This window comes from Castor canadensis, chromosome 9 (genome assembly GCF_047511655.1).
Source record: "Castor canadensis chromosome 9, mCasCan1.hap1v2, whole genome shotgun sequence".
Classification (NCBI taxonomy): domain Eukaryota; kingdom Metazoa; phylum Chordata; class Mammalia; order Rodentia; family Castoridae; genus Castor; species Castor canadensis.
Genome location: NC_133394.1, coordinates 45,118,257 through 45,133,553, shown reverse-complemented (window position 1 = coordinate 45,133,553; position 15,297 = coordinate 45,118,257). Strand labels below are relative to the sequence as shown.

At 41.0% G+C, this 15,297-nt stretch overlaps 1 protein-coding gene across 11 annotated transcripts in view; it reads right to left on the bottom strand.

Annotated features, from left to right (window-relative positions):
* Window positions 1-1,602: 1,602 nt before the first annotated feature.
* The window catches only part of Alpk1 (alpha kinase 1), a 123,886-nt gene continuing 110,191 nt past the window's right edge, over window positions 1,603-15,297 (bottom strand). For 8 of the 11 annotated variants that reach the window (XM_074041548.1, XM_074041550.1, XM_074041549.1 and 5 more), the window contains 6 exons: window positions 14,528-14,632; window positions 11,305-13,447; window positions 8,241-8,394; window positions 4,433-4,595; window positions 3,569-3,755; window positions 1,603-2,224 (listed from right to left, as the gene is read on the bottom strand). In XM_074041548.1, the coding sequence (XP_073897649.1) occupies window positions 2,025-2,224; window positions 3,569-3,755; window positions 4,433-4,595; window positions 8,241-8,394; window positions 11,305-13,447; window positions 14,528-14,632 (2,952 nt within the window). In that variant the 3' untranslated portion in view covers window positions 1,603-2,024. The remainder of the gene's footprint in view (window positions 2,225-3,568; window positions 3,756-4,432; window positions 4,596-8,240; window positions 8,395-11,304; window positions 13,448-14,527; window positions 14,633-15,297) is intronic. The other 3 variants (XM_074041553.1, XM_020184417.2, XM_074041555.1) reach the window with 3 other exon arrangements.

The following is a 15,297-nucleotide window of genomic DNA, read 5'->3' as shown; positions in this document are numbered from 1 at the left end:
AGTCCTGTAGATGGTGTCTCAGAAGTAGTTCTATCGTTGTCTCATCAAAGGGGAACCAAAACTAATTTAAAAAAAAGCACAAAGGAAACAAAAAATACCCCACAAAGTGTCCCAAGTTCAAATGCAATACAGTTTCAGTAAGTTTTTCAGCAAGCAGGTGTAGTTCGGTTATTGTCTTATGAAAGGGAGAGAGAAAAAAAAAAGTCTGGAGACTGTTCTGTGAATGGCTGTCTGTGGCTGTGTCTCACCTGCAAGCTGCTGTCAGCCTGCTGGTGCTGGAGGCTTTATTTATGCAGATCTCAGGGGTGAGCTTAGCACTCACCTGGCTCCACAGGCTTTGTTTACTTAGAGTTCTCCTGGGCGTGATGCCACTGCTATAAGCTTTCCCCTTTCCAAGCACACTGGGGGAGATGACACTTCACCAGCTTTCTCAGGCTGGCGTATTTATTTACAGCTCACATGGGGAGTGGTCTTCCCCCCCTCCTGTGGAGTTTTTCTCCCACCGCCGCTTTTACAAGCTTTCCCCACTCCTGATTGCTGGGTGTGTGCTACCGCTCCTGCCTTCTCCAGCTGGCTTGTGAGGGATTTCCCCTCTCCCCCTCTTCAGAGCTCAGGGTGCCCCACCCTCTTTGCTATGTGTCTTTTTTGTTGTTATTGCTTATTATTCAGTTTCTTTTTTTTGACCTGGGCGAGGGTCGTTCTGTCCAGGGGGCTATGCTGATCTGGCCCAGGATTGTCTGTGGGAGTACCACATACCACCTAGCTCACCTTATGGTCCACATCTTCCCAAGCTGTCTGGTGGCAGCCTGGGAGCCCTTCTGGTTTCTCATTTAACGTGAAGTGGAGATGCTATGCGCAGGCTGGAGGTGTGGAGGATTCAAAGTTTTGCCTCTTCTGGGTGGTTTTTCCTGTAAGGTGTATCTCCAGTGTCTCTCCAAGATTTTACTTTAGGAAGCACACTTTCTGCTCCTTCCCTCTAGCTGCCATCTTCTAGAATATTTTTATAATAGTGAAACAACTCTATGGAACTCAGGGAAGGAGGGAAAAGAAAAGAGAACAATAGAGCACAATACATAAAACATAACATCAGTGAAGGTAGAGCATATAAGGATATGTATTGAAAGCTGTTGAAAAATGGGGGTTGAGAGGTAAAAGGGTATGGGAGTGTAATGGAAGGGGTTGAATGGACCAAAGGAATGTTGACTCACAGCAAGGATACATTAAGAAACCCCTTTGAAAATCACCTTAAATATTAATAACAAAAGCCAGGACTGTTAGATCAGTACAGTATATGTGTGGAGGGTTCTTGTGGGAGGGCGGACAGTGAATGAAGGAGATGAAGGTGAGGGTGATGGACTTCATATACCTATATGAAACAGAACAAAGAAACCTCTTACAATTGCTTTAAGTGGGGCAGGGAGGGGATTGAGGGGGGAGAGACATCTAACCAATCATCTAACCAATGTATAATATAAGCCTATTCGATTTGTCACAATGAATACCCCCCTGTACAATGAATATACCCTAATAAAAAAATTTTAAAGTTTTATATGAAGTCAAATATGAAAAGGCAAACAGAAAAAAAATGGAACTCACATCACAAAAGCTTGAATTTTTTTTAATATGTAAAGAACTCCTAAATCAATGGGGAAAATCACAAATGGTATTGGTCCTTGCGGGTTGTGACAAAAAGCTCTAAAATTTCAGGTCATTTCTCAGCAGAGCTTTGCATCCATCATCTGTCTGCTGGTTGGCTTGCCTTCACTGTAAGACTTATGCTTGCAGAGGCTCCTGGCACACTGTCGGTAACTGGCTGAGGGAAGAGACTTTGCAGGATCTTGTCTTGGTGATTAAATGCAACGTGACGTTGACATGCAGCCATTCCTCTCACAATCATTGCTCACTGTCAGACCATGGCTCACCTAAGCCCCAACAGACCAGGCTGTGCCATGTTTTGTGTGCCTAGAAGGAGAGGAGAACCTGACATTGGTGAGCATGCAGGTCTGTCATGCTACCAATCCAGACTATGCCTTGTTTGTTTTTTCTATCAAAGGTCTAGTCAAAGAAAGACGATGGCATATTTCATTACATTTTGCATGCTGGTTCTTAAAGAAATAAAAAATCCCTCTCTTTCCAAAGTTGGTAGTGACATTTTTGTGATTAACAGAGTGAATCTGGGGATCTGTGAGGTAGATGAGTCCTTTGCCATTACCAGTCACCCAGCCTAGAAGAGAAATGAAGACATCTCAGTGTTAAATCCCAATAATGTCAGTCAAACATTTTTGGGGGAAATACATACTCACACATGCTCTAAAGAGGTGCTTTAAAGTTTTGGTTATCCTGGGGTTCATAATTAGTAAGTTTCTGTTAAGGAATGTTGGGTTGCATATCCAATTATTGGCTAAAGGGGAATTGAATATTGCATAGTTATATTAGTCATATGTGACATAACTAATCACCAATTTTCAAGGAATTAGAAAGTGATAAAATGCACTTAGAATAATTTGTTTTTGGAGGGATGGGGTTTGAACTCAGGGCTTCATGTTTGAGCTACTCTTCAGTCCATTTTGCTCTGGTTATTTTGGAGATGTGGTCTCTCCAATTATTCATCCTAACTGGCTTGAGCCTCTTATGTTCCTCCCAATCTTAGTACTCCCACCCCCATGTAGCTAGGATTGCAGGCATGATCACTGTGCTTGGTAAGAAAAATTAATAAAATTGCAATAGTGAATATTTCTTTCATGATTTGGAAGCTTCTTTAGTAACTTGCTCACTAATTCATGTATTCATCTTTTATCAACATTTACTGAGCCTGGACACTGGACATTAAAAACAGAGTTTTAGACCTTGGGGACCCAGTAGTTAAAGAGCTAGTTGGTAAAAATCTTTGTATTCATTGAACTAACATTCTTATGAAGGAAGACACATAGATTAATATGAATCAGTAAAACTAACAATGTCACAGATGATAAATGCTATGGGAAGGGGAACAGGGAAGGTCAACAGGTGTTATTGAATCATTACTAGAAGTCATTCTAATAAATCTTTTGTCATTTATGTGAAGTGCATAATATTCATTCATATGAATCCTGATGAATAAAATACCAAACTGAAAAAAGTTCAAATATGAATAGATTTTTTAAAAAGTCAGATTTAAGTACATATAGCTTTCTGTCCCACAATAATCTCGATTATGAAACTCAGTATCACTCTTGAAATAATAGTAAAGGACTCAAGAATTGAAAAAGTAGAAAAACACAATAATAAGAAATCTACATCATTTGAGTGAAGTAAAAAAATCTGTTATGAATAGGCTCAGGAATGGAGCCCAGAAGAAATAATACAGGCCCTCTCACTGACTATGTGACACCTGACACACTTAGAGAAGTCTTAGGCATCCTTTTCTTTCAGGAACCATTTGCTACACAGAATAAAATCAATTAATTGATTCCAAACAGTAGCCTATATGTTTACGTTCTATTACATAATGATTGTCAAAGCCAGTTACCAAAACTCACAATTACATGCAAGTATTTTCAAAATAAAAACAGCCCCCAGTTTTACATACCCTGTAAGTCAACCACAACATCTCTATGGTTAGAGAACTCATAAGAAAAATGGCCATAAGCCAAGCCATATTCCGTGGCTTTGTATTCCGTTTTTACCACATTTGTGTTGTTTGACAACTTTACAAATTCTCCCAGTATGTAAGGTTCCACACTGATGCATCCCTTTATTGTCTTGCCTTCTAAAATCTGAAAAATAGAAATGAGAAGCAGTGTGGAGCAATGGTTAGGCCCAGGGCCTCTGGAGTTGGATAGATGTCTGTGAGACCTAGGCTCTGCCATTTTAGGAGTTTTGTTTGTCTAGACTTCAATTTCCTCATCCATAATAACTACCTTTTTAGGTTTGTTAAGAGAATTATGTGAGAAAATGCATGTAGAGTTAGATAATTGAGCAATTAAAGTTATTTGAAAGTAAAAAGGTGATAATATTTTTTTAACCAAATGTGTTTGCAGCATAGTATCACTTGGTTAGAAGGGGCAGGTGTAAAGGATGTAAAACAGGAGTCTTTATGTACCAATTTGTACTCGATATGATTTTAGGCTATTTTCTCTCTGAAAGTATAGAGATAATACAAAAAGAAAGTAGACTAAGAAGGCTCACTTGACCTATGTGACAAGATATCAGGATCGGTTGATACCCAAGTGCCACTTGGGAGATCTAAGTGAGGCATTGGGGAACATAGGGTCACATTTCTTCCATATGTGTTGGAGAAGATGAAGTTAGTGAAGCTGCTGAGCTTGCCTGGGGGTTGAGTTTATTGGATTTTACTGGAGCAATGGCGGGGCCTTCAGTTTGATAACAGAAATCCAAGCTAGCATATAATTGTAGACCTGTTTAGCCAAACTCTTGCTTTTGAGAAGCCTACCAGTAATATTGTGGATGGGATGTAGAATATCTGCGTTGGAATCTTTTGTTCATAGAGTCTCTTGTTAAATTCTGTCACATAGTGCTGTGCGGTCATCTGCCTCTCCACATCGATGAAGTGGTGCCAGAGCTCCTTCTGCTCCTTATACTCTTTCCCAACATATCTGTGAATGGAGAAAATCCACGTGATGAAATGTAAAGATGATCTTCTTCACTACACAGTGTAAGAGAGGAGATAAAGAGATCTGCAGAAATGCTTGATATTATTTTCTCTGTCTTCCGCAGTCAATACTAGTTACCCTGACTTATGTCATGATTCAAACAATTTGTCAAGAGGCACCTGGACACTGAAGTATGCTTCATGCTAGCTGGCCCAGAATGTCAATAGTGACAAAAAGACAGTGTCCAGTAATGTTCTCCACTTCTCTCCAGTAAGCCGCAGTGGTGAGCATGGGATATTAGAGTGTGTGAAAATTCTGAAGCCAGATCTTTCTTTTTCCACCTGCAGTGTGACCTGATACATGTCAATTAATTAAACTGAAGCCTTCCTTTATTCCTTCTTCCACTCTTATGAATACTTATTTTCTACCAAATTATGTGCTATCCTGAGTGTTTTGAAGAAAGTGTGAGAAATAACATATTTTTCAAAGGTTTGTAAAACAGTTGGAGAGAGAATATACAAGGCAGTACATGATTAAATAAGACAGCAAGTGTTACATTTTACTGTTTGTGAGTAAATAAGACAGCAAGTGTTACATTTTACTGTTTATGAGTACTTTCATATGTGCTGGAGCAACCTCCAAAAAATTAGAGGAAATTGTCAGAGTCACAAACCTCAGTGAGAGCAAACTCTTTAGAAATTTCTGAAACCAATATGGAAAGGAATCCATGGAGGCTAAGGTTGGGTCATTAAGACTTCTGAGGACCAGAAAGGAAACTGAAAGTGGAGTCTGAAGGGGAGGAGCCCACGTGGCATTAGAAAGGAGAGGAGCATTTGTCCTAACAGTAATGCAGTGCTTCTGCCTGTTCTGCACTGGAGAGACCTGAGACCTGAAGAGGGTTTGAACTAATTAAGAACTTTGTTTTTGTTGACTGAGGCCAGAGGTGTGTACAAAAGGGCCAATCCTGTGGGCATCAATGCTGAAGCATTTCTTGAATTTTCTGTTGGAGGACCTTGAGCCCAAGTATGGATTATCACTCTGTGAATAAAAGACCATTACTTTTTTCACTTTGTACCATTTTACTTTCTTTAGTAAGGACTTGTTAGTAATATTCTTGTAGTCATTTTTATTTTAATCTGCAAATGTCCTTATTTTGATCTGCAAATGTCCTTATTTTGCCTTCCATGAAAGACAGTTTCAAGTATGTGACTTCCATTACTTGTGACTTTCATAGCTGCTACTCAGAAATCAGCCATAGTCTAGCTGATATTTCTTTGCATTTAATCTGTTTTTGTTTTATTTTATTGATTACTTTTATGGCTGTTTCTTTGTCTTTGGTAGTCTGAAGTTTGACTACTGTGTATTTAAGGAGCAAATTTATTTCCTCCCTCCCTCCCTCCCTCCCTTCCTTCCTTCCTTCTCTCCATTCATTCATTCATGTTTTTATTTTTTGGCATTTTTTAGACAGGGTCTCACAAGGTAGCCCAGGTTGACGTGGAACTCACAATCCTCCTGCCTTTGCCTCCTGAGTGTTGGGATTATAGCACGTTCTGTTTCTTCCCTGTTTCCATTTCTACCCTCCTTAGAATTCAGTGTGATTCCTGTATTTGAAGATTAGTGTCTTTTGGCAATTTTGGAGAACTGTCAGAAATTTTCTGTTCAAATACTGCTTCTGTTCTATTTGCTGTTATCTTCTTCAGATCCGATGTACATTGAACTCTCTCACTCCATTCTCCATGACTCTTAATCTCTATGTATTTCTCATCTCAGATCCTCCTGTGATGTATTCTGGTGTATTAGTTCCCCAAGGACATTGTAATAAAGTACACAAACTGGATGCCTTAACAACAGAAGCTGCCTGGCAGTTGTAGAGCCTAGAATTCGAAGATCAAAGGGCCAGTAGGGCCATGCTTCCTTTGAAGGCACTAAGGAAGAATCTGTTCCAGGCCTCTCTCCTAGTACTTGAAATTTCCTTGCTTTGTGTCAACATAACTACAATCTACACATGGCATTCTCCCTATGGCTCACCCTACTCTGATATGACCTCATCTTAACTATGTCTGAAATGACTCTATTTGCAGTCTGAGTACTGGAAAGTTCAACATTTGAATTCAGCTCATAGCACCTCACTTTACCATTTATATGTTTGACTTTCAGCAAGTTTTTTGACATCTCTGTGACTCAGTTCCTTCATCTGTAAAGTAGGGACAATAATAATACCTACCTTACAAGGTTTTATGAGGATTAATTGGATTAGTATAGAAATCACTTCAGACAGTGCATTTGCATGTTTACTGGTATTATAATAATCCGCTTTTAAAGAAATATGGGTTTACTATTTAAAGAGTCATGCAATTTCTCTCTTCTTATTTGTTACATTATTTGGATTTTAAAAGTTTTAAAAGTTTTGGTGAATAGGTCTTTTATTTGCTTATTTACTTATGTATTTATTTTTGGCTTATAGGTCTTTAAAACCATATAAATGGCCTGTCATCACAAGCAACATGAGAGGCTGAGATTGGGAGGATCATTGTTCAGGCCAGCCTGGGCAAAAAAGTTTGTGAGACCCCATCTCCATGTAAAAAAAGCTGAGTATGGTGGTGTGTGTCTGTCATCCTAGCTACAGTGGGAAACATAGACTAGGAAGATCATGGTTCAGACTAGCCTGGGCAAAAAGCAAGAGTTTATCTTGAAAATAACCAGAGCAGGGCTGGGAGCATGGTTCAAGTGGTGGAGTACCTGTCTAGCAAGTGCAAGACCCTGAGCTCAACTCCTCCCCTCCAAAAAACAAAAACCTGCAAAAAAGAAAGAAAGAAAGAAAGAAAAATGCAGAACAAAAAGGGTTGGAGATACAGTTCAAGTGGTAGAATGCCTGCCCAACAAGCACAAAGTCCTGACTTCAAACCCGAGTATCACCAAACAAATAAATGAAACTATATACATGGTGTAAAATTAAGCCTCAAACCCAAGAAGATGTCACTGATTTTCAAATGAAGTTTTGTTTAGTCTTTTCATTAAGAACTAAGGCAGAAAGCTCTACATAAGTCCAGTGGGGTAGGATTTTGAAAGATGAGCTTTCTGTTGAGGAGGTAGCCATTCTCCAGTCCCTAATTTATGTGAGTGGTCTCTAAACTCCACACCCTTCTCTGTGTGGCTTTTGTTTCTAGCTGCTTCCACCTGCCTCAAATTTCTATGGAGGGGGATTGGAAGGTCCATTAATCACACATCCCTGGGTGTGCTTCATTCCTTGACTCGGAGGATTTTCCTGCCCTTTTTTTGTAGGCTTACTCACTTATGGGACTTTTATAACTGGCCTTTAGACAACAATTATAGCAAAAGTGTTAAAGGCTTTCTGGTCACCGTTTATTCAGGTACTCTACTTTTCTTGTCTATAAGCAGTGTTAAAATTGTTTCCCTGGTAGGTTGAGATTATGCATATGTATTATGTATATATATAGAACATCCCTCAAAATGGCCACTGTAACATGGGTCTTCAACATGTGGTAACTGTAGTTACTTTACTAATAATGAAGACGAAAAAGAATAGAAATCTGAAAACACACATTTTGATCAATTTTTTTAGCCTTTTCAAAATGTCACAAATGGGTTAGCCCATTTTACAATGGTGACATAGGTGTTTTACAATACCTCCCCAGAGTTTCTTCTTGATGAAGATGGTGGACCCAAAAGGCATTTCTTTGTTTGCCTTTCTTCTTCACATTCAGGTAGTTCCCCAAATACACGGTAGTTTCCTGGGCTGTCCACAGTTCAGAGTTTTTGGAATATTTTAACAAAAGAGCATCTGGAAAAAAGATGATTGTCAAAATGATGTTACAAATCTTGAATAAAGCCAAGTAATACAGCTTCTAAACCAACTCTCTGAAATATTCAACTTCTAAATACATTTTCTCAAATTTTGGCCTCTTCTATGACTACAATTAAAAGGTTAGTAAAGTACAATAAAAGGTAGCATTTTAAATAAATGACAAGGTAGGGATGTAGCTCATTGGTAGAGCACTTGCCTAGCATGCATGAGGGCCTGAGTTCGATCCCCAGCACTAAAAAAGAAAAGACAATAAATAAATAACAAAGAAAAGTAGCCTTTGATTCTTGTTTGGGATGGCAAACATCCCAAACATGAAAGAGGTGGAAAATAATGGGCTTTTAAAACAGCAAGACCCTCTTTGGATGAGTAATAAATGCTTGCAACTTCTTAGGACCTGGGAGTCTCAAATAATTCAGTTTACTACCTTTGTCAGATCACTTAGAAGTATATATTAAATAATTTTGCCTGATAGGCTCCTGGCAACTCCAGAGATCTTAGATTACATATTAATGTGTACCTCTATTAACTCTTAATTATTGTTAGGTTGGGAGAGTTCAGGAATTACTTGAGAAAATGTAACTACTACACAAAGATACAAACTCTACTGAAAAAGGAAAAGATAAGAGAAAACAGGAAGGGCTGTCTCCACCTTGCACAAAGGAAGAGCAGTGCTAATCAGGAAACCATGTCTTCCAGGGGAAAGAACAAAATGAACTCTAAGAGATTGCGACATTTTGATATTCAAGTTAAAATTCAGTAACAAAGACTGCCTATGTCTGGGCTGTGACCATGGACGGATTAATGGGAGACTCAGTAGAGAAAACAGTTAAGATAAATTCACAGGTGTGGGAAGAGGATGACTGTGGGCTCCAGGAGATGGTAGCTGGGGTTGATGTCAGAAGCTGGGATGGAAAAGGAAGGGGAGCAGCCTGCCCACACCCAGGGAGGAAGGTGAAGAGAGGGAAGAAGAAAGGAGGAAGTATGAAACTTGTTCTGATTCTGCAAATTTGGGCCTGTTCCTTCTATTGTGTTAATCACCCATAAATTGATACACAATATTAATAAATAACAACAGACCAAGTACCTAACTATAACAAATGTGGTTCTGAAATTGTGGCATCTGATAGTGGTAGAAAATTCTATTACTGGAAATTTTTTATTTTTGTGGTGACAACCTGATCTGTATGCTATTCTAACTTCAAGGTGGTAGGCAAAATACTGGAGTATTGAAGGAGAAGTTCTCAACATTGGCTCTATATGGAATCACTGAAGAATTCCTAAAAATTACTCGTAACTTCCAGGCCCATTAGAAGAGCATTTCTGAAGTGAAGCATTGGAAGTTTTGGAAGGATCACCAGGGGATTATCACAAAGCACCCCTACTATTCCAGCTGGGTGGTGGTGGCTCATACCTGTAATCCGAGCTACTCAGGAGACAGAGATCAGGAGGATTTTGGTTCAAACCCAGACCCAGACAAATAATTTGCGAGACCCCATCTCAAAAAAACCTGCACAAAAAAGGGCTGGTGGGGTGGCTCAAGGTGTAGGCCCTGAGTTCAAATCCCAGTACCACAAAAAAAACTACTATTCAGTATCCGGTGCTTAACAATTCACATAATTTGTTTCTCCCAAGAAGCACTTCACAAGTATTTTTTTTTGTCTTATTAATAGCTCTGCATATGATTGTCTGGGCTGAGAAGAGCCTTCTTGTGTCTTTCTCCCAGCTCCTCCATCACTTTTGAGTTATACATAGTAACTGTAGGCAGCCCAGCCCAGGAGTCCCTGCTGTAGGAAGTGATCTGTGGTTGTTCCTCAAGCAAGAAGTTGCTGCTGATTGCAACTGCAATGGTGCCATGATCTGAACAAAAATTCTATGCTGAAATAAAAATTTGTATGTTGAAATCCTGTCCAAAAAAGTGATGGTATTAGGAGGTAGCGATTTGTGGAAATGATTAGGTCCTGGGGATGTGAACTTGTAAATGAAGCCTCAAGCCCCTTCCATCATGGGAAGACACAGAGAGAAGGCTCTGTTTATGAGACAGAAAGGGGACTCTCACCAGACAATCAAACGCCTGTACCATGATCTCATCAAGCAGAACTGTGAGAAATAAATTTCTCTTGTTTATAAGTTACACAGTTATCGGTATTTTGTTATAGCAACCCAAACTAAGACAAGGGAGAACCTGACCAATCCTTTGGCTGGCAAGAAACTGCTTAGGTGGACAAGTATGAAAATCTCTGATCATAAGAAGAGTGATAACTAGGTCAGACTCTTCTTCCTAGAATTTCAATGGGTAAAAATACAGAGATGTGCTGGTGTCGGTGGCTCACACCTATAATCCTAGCTATTCAGGAGGCAGAGATCAGGAGGATCATGGTTCAAAGCCAGCCAAGGCAAATTGTTTGCAAGACCCTATCTTAAAAAACCCTTCACAAAAGTAGGGCTGGTGGAGTGGCTCAAGGTGAAGACCCTGAGTTTAAGCCCCAGTACCCCCACCACCCACACAAAATACAGAGACATCAGCTGGTTGGTAAAGAGATGGAGAAGATAGATACCAAGTGGATGGGTTGATATGAAGAGCTGTTTAAAGTCCTGCGTGATGGCTCTGCCCAAGTGCTCTGAGATTTCTGCCTCCCTTTCTGCCTCATGTGGCCTTATAGCAAACCTCTGATACATGAGGAGACCTGAGCCAGTTTCTCCTCTTTGCAACCATTAACTTCCATCACAAAAAAAGTGAAGTATGTCTGTGAAGTACACAGTTCTCTGTGAACTCACAAGGCATAGTATTTCTCTCATGAGTTTTAGGTGGTCTACATGCAGGCTCTTCAGAGGGCCCCAAACATGGATGCTTCCTGAGGCTGTACCAACTGGTGAGGTTGTACTTACTATGTGCTCGTTGGAGTTCACTGGGCTTAAAAACACCTGTGTTCTCCAGTCTCTTCAGCAGCCAATCATGCCTTACCCCTGCTAGGAGTTTTTCAAAGTCATCAGGCTGCAGGGTGCGAGCCTCAAGGATCTCTTGCCTAGTCTTTCCTGGCAATGAAACAAAAGAACTTCTGCTGGAATTCAGAAAGGAACATGAATTATCCCCCTCAGAAGAACTGCTGGAAAATGCAGGTGATTTCAGCCACCACAGGGATGAGCTGGAGTTCTGGCTACAGCTTAGCAGTTTTCCAGGTTCGTTTCCTTCCTCTGTGGTGGCACAGTCTTCACTGAGGACAGGGAAGGGAGTGTTACAGCTTGCAGAGGAACTGGGGGTCTGGGCTCTCTGAGCAGGTGACTGCCTCAAAGCATAAGGTCTCTGAGCCTCAGAGCCATATCCACCAGGGGAGCAAATATCTGTGCTGTCCAGAAGTTGGCCATCCTTATCCACTGTAGAAGCATCGGGGTGAATATCCTGCTCTTCGACTGAGCCTCCAGTCTTTCCTGGGCTTTGCTTTTGACTAGGCCAGTGAGGAGTGAAGGAGCTACGTGCCAACATAGAATGGTTGCCCTGAAAACCTCCCATGATTGTACGAGAGGCTAAGGGCTCATCTTCTGTGCCTTCTGCTGTTTCTCCTTCTGGGTCCACCCAAGAGGGGCTATCTTTTAATTTAAGGTCTGTAAATCTCCCATTGATTTCTTTTTGCCTCTCTTCCCCATGTTTATCTTGGAAGTCATATTTGATTTCTGAAAAATTGTCAATTATCTCAAAGGCTTCTTCTTCTGGGACTGAAGGATATGTGGCCATGTGCTTACGTTTACCAGAACCAGGTGAAAACCAAGAAGCAGCAATACCTGAGGGTCTGGAGTGGGCAGGAGTAGTTCTGGGTTGCACATTCCTAACTTCCTGATTACCCTCTGGAGTTCCTTCTAATAGCCCTGTATCAGAGGCCAAGCAAGTGTTTGTTGTGTTGTGAAGAGGGAAGGTTGTCAAGGGAATGTGTGTGTGTGGTTGAGTTTGAGAAGACTCTAAACTACCATCCTTGGTTGCCTGGAGAGGCAGATTATGAAGTTTTAAAGACAGCGAGTGCATAGCTCCGCCATCCCTACCATTCTTCAGCTCCTCAGACAAGGCGGTAGAGCACTGAGTGTCCACAAGATGGTCTTCCTTGCTAGATTCTTTTCTCAGTGACTTATCCTCAACATGGTAATTTACTTCCTCCCAGCTTGTGGAAGAACTAAGCCCTGATAACTTGCTCCAACTACTGGAGCTCTGGCTGTCACTCAAGGACTTGTTCAAAATCCCTCCCTTTCCATTGCTGTACTCCGGTGGCTCTGTCTCCGTCTCTACACCTTGATCGAGGGAGACTCGAAATGCATCAGAATGGATCCAGTTTTTCCTTCCTGTCCTCCTGAGTTTCTCTTGACCCTCTTCAGCCACTGGAGAGGAAGTTACTCCCCGGCCTTCTTGAGAGCCTGGTTTGTCTTGAGAGGCACTCATAGTATCCATGGTTTTTGTTTCTGTTTTTAGAGCTGTGATACAGACTCCTGTTTTTGTGTCTTTCTGCTTATCTTTGTTGTTTCCACAAGTACTTTCAAAAACCTCGCACACTGAAGTATGGTGCTGTGAATAGGTTTCAAGGATTTTTTGGAAATTCACATGCCCATGCAAGATAGGCTTATCCAATCCACACTTGAAACTCTCTGGAACATAAGACCTGTCGTCTAAATTTGAAAAGCTTTGAACCTGTAAATGATTCTTTACCCGGCTGATATCAGACATGATTTCCTGGGACAGGGCTTCTCTGTCCTGAGTTCTGGAGGAAGTACTGAAGGTATACAGCTTCCCCATGGCTTCACTACAGAGCTGACTCGCCGCATAGACTGCATCAGTCTCCCCACAGAGTCTTCGGTGCACTGTGGTGAGACCAAAAGCAGCTTTGATGAGGCTGTGGAGCTCCTGTTTTCCAGTAACTGGCTTGTTGTCTTTCTTGGTTAGGAGGCCAATCTCAAAGGCTTCTTTGGCTTCACATAGATACAAAATTTTCATGCCTGGAGGACAGTCATTGGAACTAGTATATGACAACAAGCACGTGCCACGAATGTTCTAAGGAAAATACCAAATGCAAAAATCAGATACTGAATTGAAAACTGGATGTGAATCAAGACAAACTTTTCATTCCTAGAGAATAAACATTTGAAATATTATGGGAAAGTAAACACATGCCACAGATATTGTAATGAAAATGAGCCAACACTGAATTAGGGACTTTTTGGTGAATGGGAAGAAGAATTGGAATGTAAACAACTGACTGGTATAAGGGGCAAGAAATTAGCTTTAATTTTCATCCTATTGTAGTCCTGCTACTTCTTGATGACGGATTTGTGACCTTTGCTGCTGTTAGTTTTAGCAGTCTATACATAGGACATGGACGTAAGTTTCTCTAGGTAATAAGGTTGCTGTGTATAAACAGCAACTCAATTAATAGCAGCCCAAACAGAGAAGTGGGTTTCAAATCCATCTGTGCCTTTGAATCACTTGGGCAACAGAGTTGCCCCTAATTATCTATATGGGATTGGTTCCAGGATCCCACAGGAGATCAACTGTAGAATTTACAAGAACAAATGCACAATTTGCATCTGCTTAACTCACCCCTAGATCACTTACAATATCTAATACAGTGTAGATACTTGCTATACTGCATTGCTTGGGGAATAATGATAAGAACAAAAGGTCTGTATATGTTTGGTACAGACTCAACTTTCTTTTTCAAACATCTTTGATCCTAGGTAGGCTGACTGTATAGATGTGGAGCCTGTGGCTAGGGAAGACTGATTGCATTTCACAATGAAAGATTTCTGGCTCTCAGTCTCAGAAATTTGTATTTAATGGACGTAGGAGGGAGCCTCGGCATATGTATTTTGAAAAGGCTCGTCCGGTGATTCTGATGTACTGCTAGGCTTGAGAACCATTGTTCTGAAACAAACATTATGTACTTTGGGTTGAATTAACTTAGCTCCCACCAGGACATGGCCACTCTGACTGACACCACTTTTTTTCACAAGTCTTGTCACAATTGCCAACCATGAAGCATGAGGCCTACTTTAAGCTCAGACCTTTCCCTTCCACAGGTTGCATGGGACAGCAAGCTGGGGAGGGGACAAGAGGGGGCTGCAGTCTATTTACCACAGCTGTGAGCACGAACAGAGGTGTGTAAGCACTGAAGGCAGCTGCCAGCTTGCAGACTTCTGCGGCCGACAGTAAATGGTGGTCAAACTCCTTGAGTAAGCCCTGTGAGAACACCAGAAGCAAAGGACTAGCGGTTATTATTTATTCATTAGTAAAACCAGGCCAGGAAATTCCTTTGTTTCTTCTCTCAAGATTCGGAGGGATCCCTTGCTCCTGAACACCAACCTGTCAGAAGACTGCTAAGAAAGAAGACTCTAGGGCATTGACCATTCTTTCTCCCCAGCATCTCACAACCCCAGTCTTCTACCCACACCCCTCAAAGAGCACCTCATATGTGCAAAAATCCACAATGTCTGCCTGAGTAAAGTGAGCCAGAGGAGCATCTCAGGAAAATGGTGCAGTTCTTTGTTCATAGGAGTTCTGCACATTTTGCAACCAAATTAACTAATGACTTCTGCAATGTTCTTGGCAAAGCACCTTTGATGATCTCACAACAATGAGGATTCATTCAGTCATTCATTCTAGAAATATGTATTGAGTACCTCCATGGGCCAGGCACTGTTCTAGACTTGGGAAGATGGCAGACAGTGAGCTTGCAATGAGCTTATTTTCTATCCCAGGGAGGGCCAATACATAAAATAAGTAAAATTCCTAAGTGACACATGTTCTGGAGAAAAATTAAGAGGACAAGAGATTGGGGAGATGCAGAGTGGGAAGGAAGTTTGTAATTTTAAACTTTTTATCAGGAGCAATGTTGCTGAACAGGG